Source organism: Triturus cristatus, chromosome 4_2 (assembly GCF_964204655.1).
Source record: "Triturus cristatus chromosome 4_2, aTriCri1.1, whole genome shotgun sequence".
NCBI classification, from domain to species: domain Eukaryota; kingdom Metazoa; phylum Chordata; class Amphibia; order Caudata; family Salamandridae; genus Triturus; species Triturus cristatus.
In genome coordinates, this window is record NC_140586.1 from 701843909 (window position 1) to 701865279 (window position 21371).

A 21371-nucleotide genomic window follows, 5' to 3' on the forward strand; every position below is an offset into this window, starting at 1 on the left:
AAGTAAGATGCCCATTGTTGTGCATGGCATGGGTGAGCACAGGGCTCAGGACCAGGCCAGGCCCTGAGCCCTGTGCTCACCCATGCCATGCACAACAATGGGCATCTTACTTTATGTTAAAAAAAAATAGAAATACACTGCACAAAACAAAGGTTAAAGTGATGTTATAGTTACGAATAGGTAATAAAATTCAATGAAAAAAGCCAAAATGTTAAAGGGGTGTTCTAGTTAGGTGCAAATGTCATGTAAAACATACTATCTTTAAACAAACAAAATACCTTGAAATTCACCAGTTATAGTTATGTCAAGTAACTGTAACTTTTGCCCTGAAGTAACTATAACTCGCGCCCTCACTGTGTACTGTTAATTACCTCACATATTACATCACTGAAGACATGCTGTATGACATCATTGATGGTGCCACTGCAACCACTGAAATGACATCATTAATGACAACACTGTGCTATAACGTCCCTTTAACCTTTGGTTTTTTTCAGTTAATATATACTATGCTTACTACTTCACAAGGAATTTACCTCAGTCCTCTTCATCCATTTGTCTGTTGTAGTGTCATTCACCTTCTGTTACTGCCCACCACAGCATACCATATGGGGACTGTAACTGATGGCCTTCTGTTCTTGTGCGCATCCACACAATAAGAAGTCCCCTTCAGTGCCAGGGATTACTGGTGCAATTTACATAAAAGTGAATACATTTTGTTTTCATGCAGGGCTTATTTTCATACAAACCATTTACAAACTAAATATTAATCATCAAAGCCAAAATGTCAGCACCCAACGCCAGACCTATTGACTTTGCTAATGCTTGTTCCATGCTGTAAACAAAGAAAGGAAATCCTAATGAAAAGGTTGCACCATTTTCAGGCCATTTAAATGTAGTGAGGTTACAAGAATGAGAATTACTTCCAGCAGGTTGTGAGCAGTCTTAATGTTGAATATGATAATGTCAAACTGCTTCCTAAGTGTGTGGGCCGCCACTAATGTAAAAATGTAGGTACGCAGATGCCAAAATGTTCTCAGGTGCCTGGGGAAGAAATCTATGGTGTGGGCCCAGGGAACAAGAGAGATAGTGCAATATTCGATTTGTCTTTTTTCTGCGACAGTTGGAGTTGTATATTTTACATTCATAGTAACTACTCATCTCACTTTATATTCTGTTGCATCCTCGATTCTTTACTGGCCAGCATCAATCTTGCATTCCGAATCCCTTAAAACATACAATGGTTATTTTCAAAATGCTCAACCCAAGGGGAGATTTGCTTTTTGCAGATGTTGAATATAATGCCTGTGAGCAACCCAGGGCATTAAGTGGGCTAGGTCCGGCCAGGGATCAGATTAGGCAGTAATTAAAAAAGAACTTTGAAATGGATCCGTCGGTCTCTATGGTCATGTCTTTAACTTTACTGACAAACACACTAAGGGCCGTATATACAAGTCCATCGTGCCTCTGGTAAGTCACTTTTTTTGACACACCGGCGGTGCAAAGGGCTTGCCCATATTTACAAGGCTACGTAAAGTTACCCAGTGTGACTTTTCATGGCCCCTTTCACCCATTAATATGCTTGAAAGGGGCGTTCCATGGGTATTGGTGTGGGTGTTCCCACGCAATATCTATGGATCTTAACGCATTCCCAGAGTTACAACATTTTGAAAAACTGGGAATGCATCAGAATCTGACCGCCTCCCCACGGGAGGCGTAGGAATGGCGCAAGAAGGAGAAATGCTTTTATTTTTCCTCTTTCTATGTGTGCTGTATTCTGCAGCACGCCTAGAAAGAGGGAAATGCCATTATTAATTGTTTTTGTGCAGGAAGGTCTCCCTTCCAGCACAAAAACAATCATCCCACCAGCGCAAGTACCCTTGCAAAATGCCGCAAGTGTGCCTGCGCTGGCACACAGCAGTCAATAGTGCGCCAGCACAGGGGAAAAGAAAGGGATGCATTGTATTGTTTTCAATACGACACATCCCTGTGATTTGAAAATGACGCAGCACGGTGCAGCTAAATGACTTGCGGCGCCATGCTGCGTCATTTTCTTGTAGATGAAGCCCTCAGGCGCTGATTCACAAAGGGCCTCTGCACTCACAGAGGCCCTGCAGTTGTGGGGGAGTGTCCGCACTCGTGGCGGAATCCCCACAATGAGAATCCTCATTGCAGAGATTCCGTCCTCCCCCAGGACTGAGGGGCCTCTGTGAATCAGGCCCTAATTGATTTTACATCAAAGACTGAAAAAAAGCTTGAGGTATTCCATATCATCTACGCAATCCCAGTTTCTATTTCACGTTTTAAATCATCTTGCATTCCCTAGAAGTATGTTCTTTTACTTTAGTTCCTTTTTCATGCAACATATGACTCTTGGAATGTGCATACTCCGAGATTAGTCACTTACAGGTGAATGAGTGACTTTATGTTATGGGTGGGTGTTTGACAGGACATGATTGAGAGCTCTGATGCTGAGGCAGAAGGCAAATTCAGTTTCTTACTGGGCCTGTCCTTGGGTCATAAATGTGTGCTGCTGAGGCACAAATGGATGGTCGCCTAAGTGCCAATTGTAAATGTGGGAAAGTGTGAGATATACAGGTGGGGGATTCCAGAAAGATATGGGGAGAAAAAGGTAAAAGTGGCTAACAGAGTGAGAGACTGAAGAGAAAATTATGCGTAGGGGGAGAAAAGGAGCTTTTGAGACACTCGGAAAACCACTACCCCTTCTAGACCCCTTAATACTGTATAATTTACAATCTCATATTTTAAGAATTGAAACATTTTCAGTTCTAATTATTCACAACAAAATTATTGTATTCATTTACCTGATATTGCTAACAAGCAATGGCAAGGGCAATAGGGCCGGTTTGTTTCAAAATGAGATTCGTTTTTTACATACTCTGGATATAACGCCTCTGAGCAACGGTCCACAACCCTTTAAAATGGTTTCCAGTGCACCTGTGTGATTTAACTGTACTTCATCAAACAAACCAGTGCTTTGTAGAGGCAAACTAGGACCGCGTTTATTCCCTTTTCCATCTGAAGAACGAAGCAGAGTGCAGTTTGTTTTCAATGAGCACAAGTACTTTTTTCAGACCATTTAACATCTTTTTTGAACTGCAATGGTGAACAAAGGAGGGAATCCTTTTTTAACTAATTTGCTGTTTGTGGGTGAGAGAGTATTGCAGAATGGAACTGCAGCCCACATTACGAAAGATTTTTGCCAAAAGACAACAATGCCTGAAATGGATCATGGCACGCCTTAAAACCATATGTGACACATACATATATCATTGTGGGTATACCGTGCAGTGTTTTAACAAAAATTAATCTGATCTGTAGATACACTTTTTCCCCCAGAAAACTAGTGCAGCAAACCTATTTTGCACTATCTTTGCTGGTTCTGTAATTAGAATAGAACAAACTGATTTTGCCTCAAACTTAGTCCCACTTCACACTTCTGAAAGTTTGCTTTTTCTGTTTCTTATTTTGTAAACTCAGCAAAAATAGTGTGAATTCGGTTTACTCCATGTTCTGGCCTGCTGTACGTGCCATTTGCTCCATCCTCAATCATATACACAGAGAAGTTGTAAAATAGTGCAGATGGATATGAGTATTTTAATTGCAAAGTACATTGTTAAAAGCCACAAGAAAACTAAAAACAATAAAAGGAAATCTAACATAACTGAAAGAACAGAAAAACATATATGCTGCTAGAGACACAAATGTTAGCGTCTCCTCATTATACTCAGTGCATGCTTAAGTCCTTGGTGTAGGGCTGTAGTAACATTGTGCCCCTTGGGTATAATGTTGTAGGTGGAGACACAATAACACATCAACACCACTGTGTCTCGGTCGGGTAGGTTGACCTTGTGCAGCCATCCCCCTTTTTTTATTCGCCTCGGGACACACCTCGCCCGAGCACGTGGGTGCAACACTCCGGCAAATGAGCTGGACTGCTAAACTCATTACATCCCATCTCAACTCAGTCTCTTTTCTTTTTCTTCACAAACTGGCTTGGGATTTGTCAGCGGGCATGCAAAGTCTTTGAGGCGGGAGCTCGGAACAGGATTTCCTCTCAGTCCATACCTGGGATGGTGACCTCGACTAGGGGGTGGGGCCTCCAATGTTGATGGTGTTGTGGTTTGGCCTCTTGGGCTCAAGGGTGTCGTGCTGGTTTCCTGGGGGGCTTCGGTCGTAAACCCAGAGCGGGTCTTCTGCGGAGTGTCCACCTGCTCCACTTCAGCACACCGCTCTTCCTGCTACATAGTCTCCATCTTTCCTTGGGGTTGGGAAGGACTCTTCTACTCCCTTGAACCATGAGATGTTCCGGGTCACTTCCCCCCTTTCCTTTTCCATAGTCCCGTTGATGCTGGTGACAGTCCAGTGGCCTTGTTCATAAGCGGTTCGAAACTTTCCCCTGGTCTCCAGTCCTTCACTATCACTGGTGAGTGGTGGTGTGTGGCGTGCTTCTGTACTCCTGAAGTAACAGTAGTAGGTGACGCTCAGGGTCTGCAATTTCAGCCACCACAATGCGCACGAACTTGATAAGGGGTCTCATGAACCTTTTGATTTCTTCGTTGGCCTGTAGCCATTGAGGAGTGATGTGGCGGTGCCGTACCCCATGGAGTTGCATGAATTGCCCTCCTTGGAACGGGGGCCCTTTGTCGCTCTTGATCTCTTCTGGACACCCAAGCATAGCAAAAATCTTCTTGATCACTGGGGCAACCCTGGAGAATGTGGTGGAGCTGACGACTTCCTCTACTGGATATTTGGAGTAGCTGGTCACCATGACCAGCGTCACCCAGCCATCGGGAAAACTCCCAAAGTCGATGCTCAATTTCCCCAATGGTGTCTTCCCATGTTCCTCAGACTGGACAGGCGCTGGTCGTTCGGGCGCGCTAGTTAAATGGCACGCCTGGCATCTTCGCACAGCCTCCTCCATCCAGCCTTTTAGCCCTGGGAACCAGATCTTTTCCCACATTCTGGCCTTCATTTTCTTAATACCTTGGTGCCTACTGTGGGCCATTTGGGTTACATGGTGGTGCAAAGCAGCTGGGATGACTATGCTTGAACTTCAAAACAAGATCCCTTCCTGAGTTACACTCAGTTCATTCTGGATCGTCCACATCTTTGTGAGATGCTCTCTTTCTGGTGCTGACCAGTCATTTGCTGCTTGTAGAAAACAATGCCAGTAGACGCCTTGGACGGCACTGCGCACCTTGGTGATAACTGGGTCTCCTGCCGCTGCGATGTCTGGCATGGTCAGTACCTTGGGGCATGTGATTGTCGAGATCATGTTCAGATGGGATTCGATTGGCTCGGCTTCCTGCGTCTCCTCTTGCGGCTCTCTTGGGGCAGGATGTCAAGAGAGAAAGTCGGCTGTGTTCTTCATTCTTCGTTCCCGGCCGGTACACTACCACCATGTCATACTGCTGGAGTCCAATGGCCCATCGCTCGATCCTCGGGGTGGGTGAGGCGACATTCCTTTGAACAGGAGTACTAGTGGCTGGTGGTATGTGATGACCCTGAACGGCTAGCCGCAGATGTACAGGTGGAAGTGCCTGCAGGCCCACTGGATCGCAAGGGCCTTGTGTTCAATCTGTGCGTAGCACGCTTCATTGGGGGAGAGAGACTTACTGGCGTAGGCCTACGCAGCCCATCTTCCGGGTTCTTTCTCCTGAGTGAGCACCGCCCCTAGACCCACAGGGCTGACGTCGACCAGGAGTTCCATGCGCTTGGCCGGGTCGAAGTATACCAGGGTGGTGTGGTCGAGGAGGGTACTCTTCACTTTCAGGAAGACCGCCTCTTCTTGCTGTTCCCACCCTCATGTGGCATTGGCGTGCGTGAGGTTTCGGAGGGGTTCCACGATGGTAGCCAGATCCAGGATGAAACGGCTGCAGTAAGTGGCAATCCCAAAGAAACTTAGCACTTCCGACACCGTCAAGGGTGGTGGTGCATCTTTGATGGCCTGGTACTTCCGCAGGTCTATCTGGATCCCTTCCTGGTTGAAAAGGTAACTGAAGAATTCTATTTCCCTCTGGAAAGACAGAAATTTCTCTCTGTGCAAGGTGACGCCATGCTCCTGGAGTTGTTTCAACGTGGCCTTTAGATGCCGATAGTGCTTGTCCGCGGTGGTGGAGTGGATGAGAATACCATCACTTACATTCAACACGCCTTGAAGGCCTGTCAGGAACTCCCTTATCGTGTCCTGTAACATCTCTGCCGCAGATGATATTCCAAAATTGAGGCGCTTGTACCGTTGCAGCCCTAGGTGGGTGCTGAACGTAGTGATGTACCTGCTTTCCTTGGCTAGGACCAGCTGGTGGTATCCTGGCAAAAGGGAGGGAAGAATGGACATAAATCACTGTTACATCCAAGGGGCGTCCCATGATGCCCTGGGAGGACGTTCTAATAATATTTTGGGATCTTAGTGGTGCAACTAAAAGGGGCAGGGAGACCACCAAGCATTTTTTTAATGTACTGGCAGGCTGCTGTTAGCGTACAAGCCCCCCAGAAACATTTTTCAAAAAACCACAGTAGGCTCTCCTGGATCATTGAATCCATGACCCAAGTAGAGCTTACCCTATTTTCTTTTTATACTGTATACTCTTCAGCTGGAGGGTAGGGCCCCCTTGTGGTTGATTTATGATTGCACTTTGCGGCCTGAAACAATGTTAAAAAATACCTCAAAGACATGTTTAATGTCTTTTTTTTAAATATTGCTATAAACAATATTTTGTGACAATCACTATTATTAAACATTGCAATGTGTGAATATATTAAATATAAATGTAATTGTAGGTATTGGTGACTTTTTGACAAAGCCAGTAAATCTATTTTATATATGTTGATGTGCTGACTTCTTGATGAAACCAAAAGGCTTGCAAGCCCTTTGGCAAGACCAATAGGTCTGCTTTATTTAAAATGGCACCATTTATATTGTTGCATGACATAGTTAGCCAAGCGCGGGGGTTGGGTGCCCGCATGGCATGGGGTGCAGAGCCTGCCCATGCCATGTAAGATGTAAGATAAAGTAAGATGCCCATTGTTGTGCATGGCATGGGTGAGCACAGGGCTCAGGACCAGGCCAGGCCCTGAGCCCTGTGCTCACCCATGCCATGCACAACAATGGGCATCTTACTTTATGTTAAAAAAAAATAGAAATACACTGCACAAAACAAAGGTTAAAGTGATGTTATAGTTACGAATAGGTAATAAAATTCAATGAAAAAAGCCAAAATGTTAAAGGGGTGTTCTAGTTAGGTGCAAATGTCATGTAAAACATACTATCTTTAAACAAACAAAATACCTTGAAATTCACCAGTTATAGTTATGTCAAGTAACTGTAACTTTTGCCCTGAAGTAACTATAACTCGCGCCCTCACTGTGTACTGTTAATTACCTCACATATTACATCACTGAAGACATGCTGTATGACATCATTGATGGTGCCACTGCAACCACTGAAATGACATCATTAATGACAACACTGTGCTATAACGTCCCTTTAACCTTTGGTTTTTTTCAGTTAATATATACTATGCTTACTACTTCACAAGGAATTTACCTCAGTCCTCTTCATCCATTTGTCTGTTGTAGTGTCATTCACCTTCTGTTACTGCCCACCACAGCATACCATATGGGGACTGTAACTGATGGCCTTCTGTTCTTGTGCGCATCCACACAATAAGAAGTCCCCTTCAGTGCCAGGGATTACTGGTGCAATTTACATAAAAGTGAATACATTTTGTTTTCATGCAGGGCTTATTTTCATACAAACCATTTACAAACTAAATATTAATCATCAAAGCCAAAATGTCAGCACCCAACGCCAGACCTATTGACTTTGCTAATGCTTGTTCCATGCTGTAAACAAAGAAAGGAAATCCTAATGAAAAGGTTGCACCATTTTCAGGCCATTTAAATGTAGTGAGGTTACAAGAATGAGAATTACTTCCAGCAGGTTGTGAGCAGTCTTAATGTTGAATATGATAATGTCAAACTGCTTCCTAAGTGTGTGGGCCGCCACTAATGTAAAAATGTAGGTACGCAGATGCCAAAATGTTCTCAGGTGCCTGGGGAAGAAATCTATGGTGTGGGCCCAGGGAACAAGAGAGATAGTGCAATATTCGATTTGTCTTTTTTCTGCGACAGTTGGAGTTGTATATTTTACATTCATAGTAACTACTCATCTCACTTTATATTCTGTTGCATCCTCGATTCTTTACTGGCCAGCATCAATCTTGCATTCCGAATCCCTTAAAACATACAATGGTTATTTTCAAAATGCTCAACCCAAGGGGAGATTTGCTTTTTGCAGATGTTGAATATAATGCCTGTGAGCAACCCAGGGCATTAAGTGGGCTAGGTCCGGCCAGGGATCAGATTAGGCAGTAATTAAAAAAGAACTTTGAAATGGATCCGTCGGTCTCTATGGTCATGTCTTTAACTTTACTGACAAACACACTAAGGGCCGTATATACAAGTCCATCGTGCCTCTGGTAAGTCACTTTTTTTGACACACCGGCGGTGCAAAGGGCTTGCCCATATTTACAAGGCTACGTAAAGTTACCCAGTGTGACTTTTCATGGACCCTTTCACCCATTAATATGCTTGAAAGGGGCGTTCCATGGGTATTGGTGTGGGTGTTCCCACGCAATATCTATGGATCTTAACGCATTCCCAGAGTTACAACATTTTGAAAAACTGGGAATGCATCAGAATCTGACCGCCTCCCCACGGGAGGCGTAGGAATGGCGCAAGAAGGAGAAATGCTTTTATTTTTCCTCTTTCTATGTGTGCTGTATTCTGCAGCACGCCTAGAAAGAGGGAAATGCCATTATTAATTGTTTTTGTGCAGGAAGGTCTCCCTTCCAGCACAAAAACAATCATCCCACCAGCGCAAGTACCCTTGCAAAATGCCGCAAGTGTGCCTGCGCTGGCACACAGCAGTCAATAGTGCGCCAGCACAGGGGAAAAGAAAGGGATGCATTGTATTGTTTTCAATACGACACATCCCTGTGATTTGAAAATGACGCAGCACGGTGCAGCTAAATGACTTGCGGCGCCATGCTGCGTCATTTTCTTGTAGATGAAGCCCTCAGGCGCTGATTCACAAAGGGCCTCTGCACTCACAGAGGCCCTGCAGTTGTGGTGGAGTGTCCGCACTCGTGGCGGAATCCCCACAATGAGAATCCTCATTGCAGAGATTCCGTCCTCCCCCAGGACTGAGGGGCCTCTGTGAATCAGGCCCTAATTGATTTTTCATCAAAGACTGAAAAAAAGCTTGAGGTATTCCATATCATCTACGCAATCCCAGTTTCTATTTCACGTTTTAAATCATCTTGCATTCCCTAGAAGTATGTTCTTTTACTTTAGTTCCTTTTTCATGCAACATATGACTCTTGGAATGTGCATACTCCGAGATCAGTCACTTACAGGTGAATGAGTGACTTTATGTTATGGGTGGGTGTTTGACAGGACATGATTGAGAGCTCTGATGCTGAGGCAGAAGGCAAATTCAGTTTCTTACTGGGCCTGTCCTTGGGTCATAAATGTGTGCTGCTGAGGCACAAATGGATGGTCGCCTAAGTGCCAATTGTAAATGTGGGAAAGTGTGAGATATACAGGTGGGGGATTCCAGAAAGATATGGGGAGAAAAAGGTAAAAGTGGCTAACAGAGTGAGAGACTGAAGAGAAAATTATGCGTAGGGGGAGAAAAGGAGCTTTTGAGACACTCGGAAAACCACTACCCCTTCTAGACCCCTTAATACTGTATAATTTACAATCTCATATTTTAAGAATTGAAACATTTTCAGTTCTAATTATTCACAACAAAATTATTGTATTCATTTACCTGATATTGCTAACAAGCAATGGCAAGGGCAATAGGGCCGGTTTGTTTCAAAATGAGATTCGTTTTTTACATACTCTGGATATAACGCCTCTGAGCAACGGTCCACAACCCTTTAAAATGGTTTCCAGTGCACCTGTGTGATTTAACTGTACTTCATCAAACAAACCAGTGCTTTGTAGAGGCAAACTAGGACCGCGTTTATTCCCTTTTCCATCTGAAGAACGAAGCAGAGTGCAGTTTGTTTTCAATGAGCACAAGTACTTTTTTCAGACCATTTAACATCTTTTTTGAACTGCAATGGTGAACAAAGGAGGGAATCCTTTTTTAACTAATTTGCTGTTTGTGGGTGAGAGAGTATTGCAGAATGGAACTGCAGCCCACATTACGAAAGATTTTTGCCAAAAGACAACAATGCCTGAAATGGATCATGGCACGCCTTAAAACCATATGTGACACATACATATATCATTGTGGGTATACCGTGCAGTGTTTTAACAAAAATTAATCTGATCTGTAGATACACTTTTTCCCCCAGAAAACTAGTGCAGCAAACCTATTTTGCACTATCTTTGCTGGTTCTGTAATTAGAATAGAACAAACTGATTTTGCCTCAAACTTAGTCCCACTTCACACTTCTGAAAGTTTGCTTTTTCTGTTTCTTATTTTGTAAACTCAGCAAAAATAGTGTGAATTCGGTTTACTCCATGTTCTGCCCTGCTGTACGTGCCATTTGCTCCATCCTCAATCATATACACAGAGAAGTTGTAAAATAGTGCAGATGGATATGAGTATTTTAATTGCAAAGTACATTGTTAAAAGCCACAAGAAAACTAAAAACAATAAAAGGAAATCTAACATAACTGAAAGAACAGAAAAACATATATGCTGCTAGAGACACAAATGTTAGCGTCTCCTCATTATACTCAGTGCATGCTTAAGTCCTTGGTGTAGGGCTGTAGTAACATTGTGCCCCTTGGGTATAATGTTGTAGGTGGAGACACAATAACACATCAACACCACTGTGTCTCGGTCGGGTAGGTTGACCTTGTGCAGCCATCCCCCTTTTTTTATTCGCCTCGGGACACACCTCGCCCGAGCACGTGGGTGCAACACTCCGGCAAATGAGCTGGACTGCTAAACTCATTACATCCCATCTCAACTCAGTCTCTTTTCTTTTTCTTCACAAACTGGCTTGGGATTTGTCAGCGGGCATGCAAAGTCTTTGAGGCGGGAGCTCGGAACAGGATTTCCTCTCAGTCCATACCTGGGATGGTGACCTCGACTAGGGGGTGGGGCCTCCAATGTTGATGGTGTTGTGGTTTGGCCTCTTGGGCTCAAGGGTGTCGTGCTGGTTTCCTGGGGGGCTTCGGTCGTAAACCCAGAGCGGGTCTTCTGCGGAGTGTCCACCTGCTCCACTTCAGCACACCGCTCTTCCTGCTACATAGTCTCCATCTTTCCTTGGGGTTGGGAAGGACTCTTCTACTCCCTTGAACCATGAGATGTTCCGGGTCACTTCCCCCCTTTCCTTTTCCATAGTCCCGTTGATGCTGGTGACAGTCCAGTGGCCTTGTTCATAAGCGGTTCGAAACTTTCCCCTGGTCTCCAGTCCTTCACTATCACTGGTGAGTGGTGGTGTGTGGCGTGCTTCTGTACTCCTGAAGTAACAGTAGTAGGTGGCGCTCAGGGTCTGCAATTTCAGCCACCACAATGCGCACGAACTTGATAAGGGGTCTCATGAACCTTTTGATTTCTTCGTTGGCCTGTAGCCATTGAGGAGTGATGTGGCGGTGCCGTACCCCATGGAGTTGCATGAATTGCCCTCCTTGGAACGGGGGCCCTTTGTCGCTCTTGATCTCTTCTGGACACCCAAGCATAGCAAAAATCTTCTTGATCACTGGGGCAACCCTGGAGAATGTGGTGGAGCTGACGACTTCCTCTACTGGATATTTGGAGTAGCTGGTCACCATGACCAGCGTCACCCAGCCATCGGGAAAACTCCCAAAGTCGATGCTCAATTTCCCCAATGGTGTCTTCCCATGTTCCTCAGACTGGACAGGCGCTGGTCGTTCGGGCGCGCTAGTTAAATGGCACGCCTGGCATCTTCGCACAGCCTCCTCCATCCAGCCTTTTAGCCCTGGGAACCAGATCTTTTCCCACATTCTGGCCTTCATTTTCTTAATACCTTGGTGCCTACTGTGGGCCATTTGGGTTACATGGTGGTGCAAAGCAGCTGGGATGACTATGCTTGAACTTCAAAACAAGATCCCTTCCTGAGTTACACTCAGTTCATTCTGGATCGTCCACATCTTTGTGAGATGCTCTCTTTCTGGTGCTGACCAGTCATTTGCTGCTTGTAGAAAACAATGCCAGTAGACGCCTTGGACGGCACTGCGCACCTTGGTGATAACTGGGTCTCCTGCCGCTGCGATGTCTGGCATGGTCAGTACCTTGGGGCATGTGATTGTCGAGATCATGTTCAGATGGGATTCGATTGGCTCGGCTTCCTGCGTCTCCTCTTGCGGCTCTCTTGGGGCAGGATGTCAAGAGAGAAAGTCGGCTGTGTTCTTCATTCTTCGTTCCCGGCCGGTACACTACCACCATGTCATACTGCTGGAGTCCAATGGCCCATCGCTCGATCCTCGGGGTGGGTGAGGCGACATTCCTTTGAACAGGAGTACTAGTGGCTGGTGGTATGTGATGACCCTGAACGGCTAGCCGCAGATGTACAGGTGGAAGTGCCTGCAGGCCCACTGGATCGCAAGGGCCTTGTGTTCAATCTGTGCGTAGCACGCTTCATTGGGGGAGAGAGACTTACTGGCGTAGGCCTACGCAGCCCATCTTCCGGGTTCTTTCTCCTGAGTGAGCACCGCCCCTAGACCCACAGGGCTGACGTCGACCAGGAGTTCCATGCGCTTGGCCGGGTCGAAGTATACCAGGGTGGTGTGGTCGAGGAGGGTACTCTTCACTTTCAGGAAGACCGCCTCTTCTTGCTGTTCCCACCCTCATGTGGCATTGGCGTGCGTGAGGTTTCGGAGGGGTTCCACGATGGTAGCCAGATCCAGGATGAAACGGCTGCAGTAAGTGGCAATCCCAAAGAAACTTAGCACTTCCGACACCGTCAAGGGTGGTGGTGCATCTTTGATGGCCTGGTACTTCCGCAGGTCTATCTGGATCCCTTCCTGGTTGAAAAGGTAACTGAAGAATTCTATTTCCCTCTGGAAAGACAGAAATTTCTCTCTGTGCAAGGTGACGCCATGCTCCTGGAGTTGTTTCAACGTGGCCTTTAGATGCCGATAGTGCTTGTCCGCGGTGGTGGAGTGGATGAGAATACCATCACTTACATTCAACACGCCTTGAAGGCCTGTCAGGAACTCCCTTATCGTGTCCTGTAACATCTCTGCCGCAGATGATATTCCAAAATTGAGGCGCTTGTACCGTTGCAGCCCTAGGTGGGTGCTGAACGTAGTGATGTACCTGCTTTCCTTGGCTAGGACCAGCTGGTGGTATCCTGCATTCAAATCCAGTTTTGTGACCCACCGGAACCCATTGACGTCAGCCACTATATCATTCATCGTTCGTGTAATGTGGCGCTACCTCCGGATCGCTTTGTTGGGGAGGCGCATGTCAATGCACAACCGGATCTTCCCTGGTTGTGGTGGCTTCTTCGGCTATAACCATGGGGGACACCCAGGGACACCTTCTCAATGACTCCCTGGTCTTCCAGTTTTTGTAGTTCTTGCTCCATTAACTGCCTGAGATAGAACGGGATCCATCGGTGGCGAAAGGCTGTCAGGGCCACCACTGGGTTGATATGAAGTTTCACCGGGGCTCCCTTGATGCATCCCAGTCCCTTGCAAATTGGTTCAGCAGTTCTTCGGCCGCCTGGTTGATGACATGGACTGTTGTTATGATTTTGTTGTCTTCTGACCGGATCGGCATGGTCATTTTCCCTCGTTGGGGGTAAGAGTGAGTTACTCCGGTATGCGAAGATCTTTGTCTTGGATGGCGTGAGCTCGGGTCTGGGTCTTAGTCGATTATATTGTTGGATTTCCATGACGTTCACCGAGGCTCCTGTGTCCATGACGGCCTTCACCTCCGAACCTGCTACTCTCACGGTGAACGTGGGCTGCAGTCTTCTTCGTTTCTTCAGTTCTTGTGTGAAAGAGACTAGATACGTCCCTACTTCGTCATCTTCTGTGGACATGTCTTCCGCCCGATATGTGGCCTGCTCACCCCCTTTTCCACTGCTCGACACTGCAGAGAAGACGCTAGACAGTTGGCGCACCATTTTCCGCATCGGTTTCCCCCCTCAGCTGTCCTTCCCGTGATTCCGTTTCCTGCACAATGACAAAAAGTGTTTCGGAATCCCACAGTGGGAGCATGTCCGACCTTGGACAAGGCACGCTTGGATGGGGTGGTCTTCACGCTCACAATACCCGCACTGGCCCTTGGGGGTGTGGGGTGGACGGTCTCGCTGCACCGTCCCTCTGTCTCGTGCCCTCACTGCGTCGGCTTGCTTGGTCTTGACGGCCACAGTCTTTTTGGTTGTTCGCGTCAGGGCTAGATCTATTTCATCTGCCCTGGCTGCCGAGAGGTCATGCATCCTGGCTAGGACTAATATGTCGTTAAGGGGTATATTTGGCTGTCTCAGGATAAGCCCGCGTAGTACCTTACTGCAGATGCTTTGGATTATTTGAGCGCGGATCTCTTCTGTGGCTCTGTTATCTGTGCACCAGGGTCATCTCCTATCTTGCCTCTTTGGGCGCTCCCCTTGTGTTGTGTTAGTTATTTTGATGGTGTCTTCTGTTGTGTGCACTCTTTCTTACGTATTTATATCTGTTCTTGTTCCGTCCGTCCTTTTTCTCCTGGGGTCTTATAATCCTTCCTTTCATGCCCCTCCTTTGCTGTGTGTAACACAATGGCGCTGGGTAGGCCCTCTTACCCTCTTGTGCCCTGGTTGGGAATGTGCCTGAAGATGTTCGAGGTGTAGGCCTTTTCCTGTTTTATTCTTTATGTGTGTTTGGCACTTTTATTTAGTCCTCAGTCCCTTGCCTGCGGGGGGAGAAAATGTGTTGTCTCCTTCTGCCCCCTTCTCCATGTGTGGGCGTCGCTGGGGCCGCGTACCTGCTGCTCATGGTGGGATAGCGTGCGTTGTGTGCGTGCTAGGCTATGCTGTTGTGCCGTGCGGGGGGAGGGGGCCGCGTTTTTACTGGCCTCTCTCCGCTGTTTGTGGCGCGTTGCTGCTTTTGATGGCACCTCCCCTGCAGGATATTGGAGCGGCCGGGTCCTGAGAACACAGACATCATTCTCTTCCTCACTGGTACAGTCAATGTGCGGGATGCCGGAGGGGCTTCGCTGGCACCTCTCCGGTCGCTCAGGAACGGCTCTGCACTCGTCGCCAGTGTAGGGGCTGCAGTAACGTTGTGTCCCTTGTATATGATGGCGTAGGTGGAGACACAATAAACACACCAACACCACTGTGTCTCGGTCAGGTAGCTGACCTCGTGCGGCCACTCCCCCTTTTTAGGTCTCGGCTTGCGAAGGCTGCGCTTGCGCAGTCTCGCTCGCGAGATTTAATGACTTGGAGAAAAGGGGCTTGCACCCGCCCCCCTTCTCGCCTCTTCTCCATTGGCTGGCCTCTTAAATGCTGGCCAGCCATTGGAGAAGAGGCTTGTCTTGCAAAACAGGCCCGTCCTTTTCGGATTCGGGGGCGTGTTTTTTCGTTGCTTTTTGCTGGGCATGTTTTTCTCTCCTCCAGCCAATGGCAAGGGGAGAGAAAGGAAAACACTCCCCCCGAATCCGAAACCGCCGCTGCCTTTCTCTGAGGCATTTCTGCTTCGCCTCGGAGAAAGGCAGTGGTGTGCTTGTTGTTGCCCACTTTGACTCCCAATTTAAGGCTCCCAGATTAAAGTTGTTTCAATTCCTGAACTATGATCCACGCAAATCCTCATATCACTTTCACTGCTGTTGAAATAAAAGTGTATTTTCCTTCCGAGATCTCGAAGGGATTTTTTCTGTCCCACGGATTTTGATGACGAGATTACTTTTGTTGGGCCGGTGTTTCGAGGACAGAGGGCTATCTTCAACAACTCGGAAGGTCGTGCACTACATGACACGCGCGCCAGCCGTGTACACGGCCATGTGAACGAGACATGGCGGGTGCCTGAGCGGGCTGCTGCCTGTCGGTCTGTCCGTTGGAGGGCGGGTCGCGGATCAAGGTTGCCTCCTCCTCCCCCTATCCCTGACGCCACCGGTGGTGGCAATAACAGAAGCACACCGTCCTAGAGGGGGAACGCGCTGGCCGCTGGTCCCAGACCGTGAGAGGAGAAGGTGGGCTCTGCCAGCTCCAAGGGAATGTACTCCCACTGCACTAACATGGCGGCCGCCTTGAGGAGCGTCGCCTTCAGGAGACTCGGCGAGCAGGGTAAGTCCGCCCTGCCTGGCGCGTGTGCTGCCCCGGTGGTGCTGCAACAAGTCTCGTGAGACAGACTGGTGGGCGTGCTGCTGCCTGCGTTTTACCTCTTCTGCGGTCATTCCTTCGGTTCACTTCTCTCTTACTCTGGGTAACCTGCTCATAGTTGTCACGTGCGACACCTTTAGCCAGTCTTAGCTTTTTATAGCTAACAGGACGTGGAATTCGGGGACTTGTAGTTTCACTGTAACATTTAAACGTGGACCTAAAAACGTGGGCTAAAAAGCAGGGCTGGTAGGAGTTGACACTTCTGACGTGGACCCACTTGGCAGCTATGCTGGGGTACTGAGATGTGTGGAGGTTTGCTCTGTGATCTTCACAACTGCAGCTATTGGCTGCTGCTGCAGGGAATACAGCCTTATCTTTGTCACACGCTGTCCATCACAATATGCTTAGTGCCAAGTGTCCGCCTGTGAACTTAGCCGACGTTGCAAATAGCATAATTTCCATTTTGGGGTTTATAGTTAAGTTTCGCTTATTAGCCGTGTACCCAAAACGACCTACCATGCTTAGTACTGTTGGTTAAATAAGGAGTGCCCGATTGTGTCCCGCATTAAAAAGGGACCCACCGACTCCTAGTTAAGAATACATATTACCTGCATTTGAGAGTGATTAAGCTATTGACAGTGTAAATAACAATGCAGTTTCTTTAAATGTTTTAAAAACAAAAACATAAACAAAAATAATGTCATGAGCAATGCCAATAGCTCTAACTTTAACAATGCCGAGACCATTGCATTGTAAATGCTTGTTTTATGCGCATCAGGCCACGCCTGGCCCGAGCGCGTGGGTACGACGCATCCCGTCCAAGCCGGCAAATGAGCTGGACTGCTAAACTCATTACACTTGATTCACTGAATTCCTATTTCTTGCTATATTAGACTAGGGTGTTATGTTATGTTATAGATACTTCTAAACCTGGATGTGTCTTGGCGCTACGGTGCTGCCTAGGTGCCCCGGAAATATATGGCTTAGTTGTGAGGGGTTAACTCTGAAGGTCCATGCCTACATCTCTGGCTAGATTCATAGGTAATCCACTGAAGAGCACTTCTAAAGACCAGGCTACGCTTCAGCGCCAACTATTGTTTCACTGCTATTGCCTGGCCTTTCCTTTTGGAGTTTAGTTTACCCAACAGGGCCAAGAGCCCCAAGGGTGAATATTCCACTTCGTGGTGCCATAAAATTGTACAGTGATGAAATTGTAACATTTGTTTGGGGAATAACACAAATGTTTAACACATAAACATACAGTGGTTCTTTGCCAAATCCTTTTTTCAAGTATGCCCATGGGTAGAAAAAGTGCTTTGACTGAGGCCACCGATTGCTTGAAGCTGAGGCACGTGTATCAGGGCGAAAACGGCATACTTTTCAGGATCTAAGAAAGTACAGTATCATTTCAATGTAATGGTTTATTGTATAATTCTGTATAAAATATATACTTAGATTTTTGTAACAAATGTCCATTTCCATTTTTCAGATTCCTGTGGAAGAAAAAAGAAGCTGGTATTTCACTATGGTGACCATGTACATCAGGTAAGGTTCTGATCTCATTCACATATAGATTATTCCAGTAGGTTCTCTTCCTACAAATATAAGAAAAGTACTTACATCACTGCAAATAGTATTTACAGTGGTGCATAATCTCAGAGCTTCGAGCGCATGTAAAATTATTACTTTTTATATCAAGAATTTAAATATATATGAATGTGTAGATCAAACCTAGCAGAGAAGCAAGAAAGCACTGTACATATATGAACAATTGACCACCATGCAGGGGTCAAACGCGGGATCTTGTGCTTGAGACAAGAGCATATGGTGATGACTGCACAGAAACCCTCCCTTGTAAGCACTGTGGGTCAACTCCTTTCTGAAGGGGAAGAAGAAGTCTGATTTAGGACGCGGCACTATTTCACACATCCAGGGTTTGTGGTACAAGTTTTATTATGATTTGGCTCTGCGTGTTCTTTTGGCCATCATAGATGGTTATAAGTTCAGTCATGTAGAATGGGGAGTTGGAAGTTACTGACGCGCAGCTTGGCCGTATCGAGGGGTCCACAGGACCCAATTAACCAGGCTCCCTTGCTCCTTCCTACGCCTCGTCACTTGTCAGCGCCCGGAGGCGCATATAAGCACCATCAGTGACAGGAAGAGGCAGGGCAAGGCCACCCCCCCTTTCATCAGGCCCCTTTTTTGATGGATGATGGTCGTTACTGACCTGTGAGGTACTGTGCTTATCTTCCCTTTATGTACCCGTTTCATCTGGTGGCTCCATGGGGAAATTGATTTGGATTTTACCACTGCAAGGAAAACTGTAACTGGGACTGCTTGCCGACACTGCCGCCTCGTTTGTCAAGCTACTATACCAAGTAACCGCAGGTTTATCGATTGACTGACTGATAGGCTGATAGACTTGGTGGAACTGTTTCGTGCTTGCCATACTTGCCTTGATACTCGTTTTGCTTTTTGATTTTCATCCTGTTTTTGGGCTAGAGCAATGGGTAAAAGGAAATCTATGGAGGGTAAAGGTGGTGGCGGCGGTGGTGGTGGCAAAGCTGGGAAGGGGCAGAAGGTTCGTAAGATGCTAAAACATTCAGGTAGCAATTGTGTTATTGACCGTATAGACACATCAGTGAGTGCGAGGACATTCTTGTGGAGAAACAAATTGCCGCTCCACGCACCAACCCTGCCTCACCCCCTCCATGTCTTTCTGGCCAAAGTCGGTCTCCTACCATCCCTGTAATGTTTCAGAAGACTTCATCCAAAGGGGCCCCCCTATGTATTCAGGAGTCATCACTAGCCACTGCCAGGGTTTGCTCATCCCCTATAAATTCGCCCAATGACTCCAGTAATATCATCTCGCACTCTGGTCCTATTATTCCCTGTTCAAATAGGTTCACCCCCCTCTTGGATCTGTCTGACGACCCGCCCCCTACTGCGTTCCTCGGAGCGACTAATCCAGTACCTGCCCCAGAGCCCCAGGCCACTTACCAACTTATAGACACGCTAAGAGCAGAAATAGGATCCCTGAGACTTATGAATGAAGGCCTCACTACCCTTGTTAAATCGTTAGTGCAGAATGGACTGTCTTCCCAGCAGGTTGGTATCCCTATCCCAGGAACCAACTTGCAGCCCCTTTACGACCACCACACGACACTAAGGCCGCCACCCACGGCAGGGGCTCCATCCCCCATGGCTCCATTTACTCTCCTTCTGTCCCTCCGGCCAATACTTGTGCTTTACCCAAAGGCACTAATAAACACATTAGCAATTCTAACACCTCCAAAAACTTCTTGTATAATGCTGTGGTTCCGCAGGATTCCGACTGAAATACAAGATATAGTGTTCCACCACAGGCCCAGGACCAGCAATTGCTTTCCCGCAGCTTATATCAGATGGCCCATTCGGCCCCCCAACGCTTACCTAATGCTCAGATAATCTATTTGGTTAATGCCCCAAAACTCGATAGAAAGAAGGGTCCTGAGGGCGAACATTCCCTGACCACTAAAGCAATCCATTGGTTACGCCATGTTGGGGGATGTTGCTCGATAATCCGTGACGACATACTTAGGCCCTGGAGATGTTCTTCCCCCGGGCAGCCATTTGATTCTATCGAGCTCACCATTAAAGGGGCTAACCTGGCAGACAATCTTATCGCCTTAGAACTCTGTACTTGTCCCCCGGACACCTCCTATATCCAGCTTAAGCGCTTTCCAACTTGCACCCAGGCTAGACAGCACACCCCCCACCTATTCCCCCATTTAGCAGATGGATCCTCTCTAGCGATCAATGATTGACTACCCAACGAAGCTCAGCGGCATATTGGTCCAGAAACTTCCTCACTTAACAGCTTAACTAACCCTACCAGCACCATGGCCGCTCAGCCGGCACCCCGAAACAAAGAGGACACCAACTGGGGGTTGTTAGCATAAGCAGCCCCCCTCTTAGTACAAACAACGAGGTGCGAGAAGACCCTTTACCATGCTCAAGCCACCAATCCACTGCACATGATCTATCTAGCCACTGCATTAAAAACGATGTATGCAACCTCGATATTCACAAACAGCTATAGTAATATCATGGAACGTTGCTGGGCTAAGCAGCAAAATGTCAACTCCCTCCTGGAATGATCAAATTGAGGGTGCCGACATCTGCATTTTCCAGGAGACCTGGAACCTGGTACCCCTACATAAATCAGGGTATGTCTGCTTTTGCTCACCAGTGAAAACTGGAAGAGGGCGTCCATCTGGGGGTTTGATCATCTGGATTAGTATCGCTCTGGGTTGCCAAATTACAAGCCTCGCTAGCTCCAGCCCTGATATTCTGGGGGTTAGTATTAGGGGCCTCAGGGGGGGAGCCACATTAAATCTGTTCAATGTTTATGTTAGGGGGACCAAAGGGGGTATGCCTTCACCCATCATCACAACACTAGAAGAGAGTTTATCTACCTGCACGGTCCATGCCAGAGTAGTAGTAGCAGGTGATTTAACTGCACCTTTGAACCCTTGGATAACGATGATCTGTTAGGAACTGAGGACAACGACATTAAATTGGGCCAGTTTCACCACTAATCCTTCCACCAGTGAAAAGATGGATGCAGCTGGCGCTCCAACTTAACTCCCTCACTGTAGAGTTTAGTCTTAAGGCAGCCAATGACAGAACATTATCAGATAAGCAGGGCGCAAACACATACAACAGAGCCAGTTGCCCATCTCGCATTGATTACATCCTCCTTGACGTGCGGCTTTGAGGGTGATTTGATTGGAATGAGTGTGGGCACTACCACAGAAAGTGACCATAACCCCCTCTGCTTAACAATGAAACCCCCTTTGGAAGTCCTCAATCACTCAGCGAACATCTTGCCACCCACCATCACCAGAGACATCATCCCCTCGAACTGTAATAGATACCTAAAATGGCGGAAGGTATCCCTCCAGGAACCTAAGATTATGGGCATACGACGGGATCTGGCTGCAGGTACACTTGAGCTACAGGTTGCCGCCTCTGGCTCGAGTGGATGGCTAATGTACCTGAGGTCCACTC

The 21371-nt window shown here is 47.1% G+C and overlaps 1 protein-coding gene across 1 annotated transcript in view; it reads left to right on the forward strand.

Moving 5' to 3' along the window:
- Window positions 1-21371, forward strand: part of TTC22 (tetratricopeptide repeat domain 22) — a 222604-nt gene that overhangs the window by 73285 nt on the left and 127948 nt on the right. Inside the window, exon 2 of the mRNA XM_085602535.1 lies at window positions 17809-17864. Coding sequence (XP_085458661.1) covers window positions 17809-17864 — 56 coding nt within the window. The remainder of the gene's footprint in view (window positions 1-17808; window positions 17865-21371) is intronic.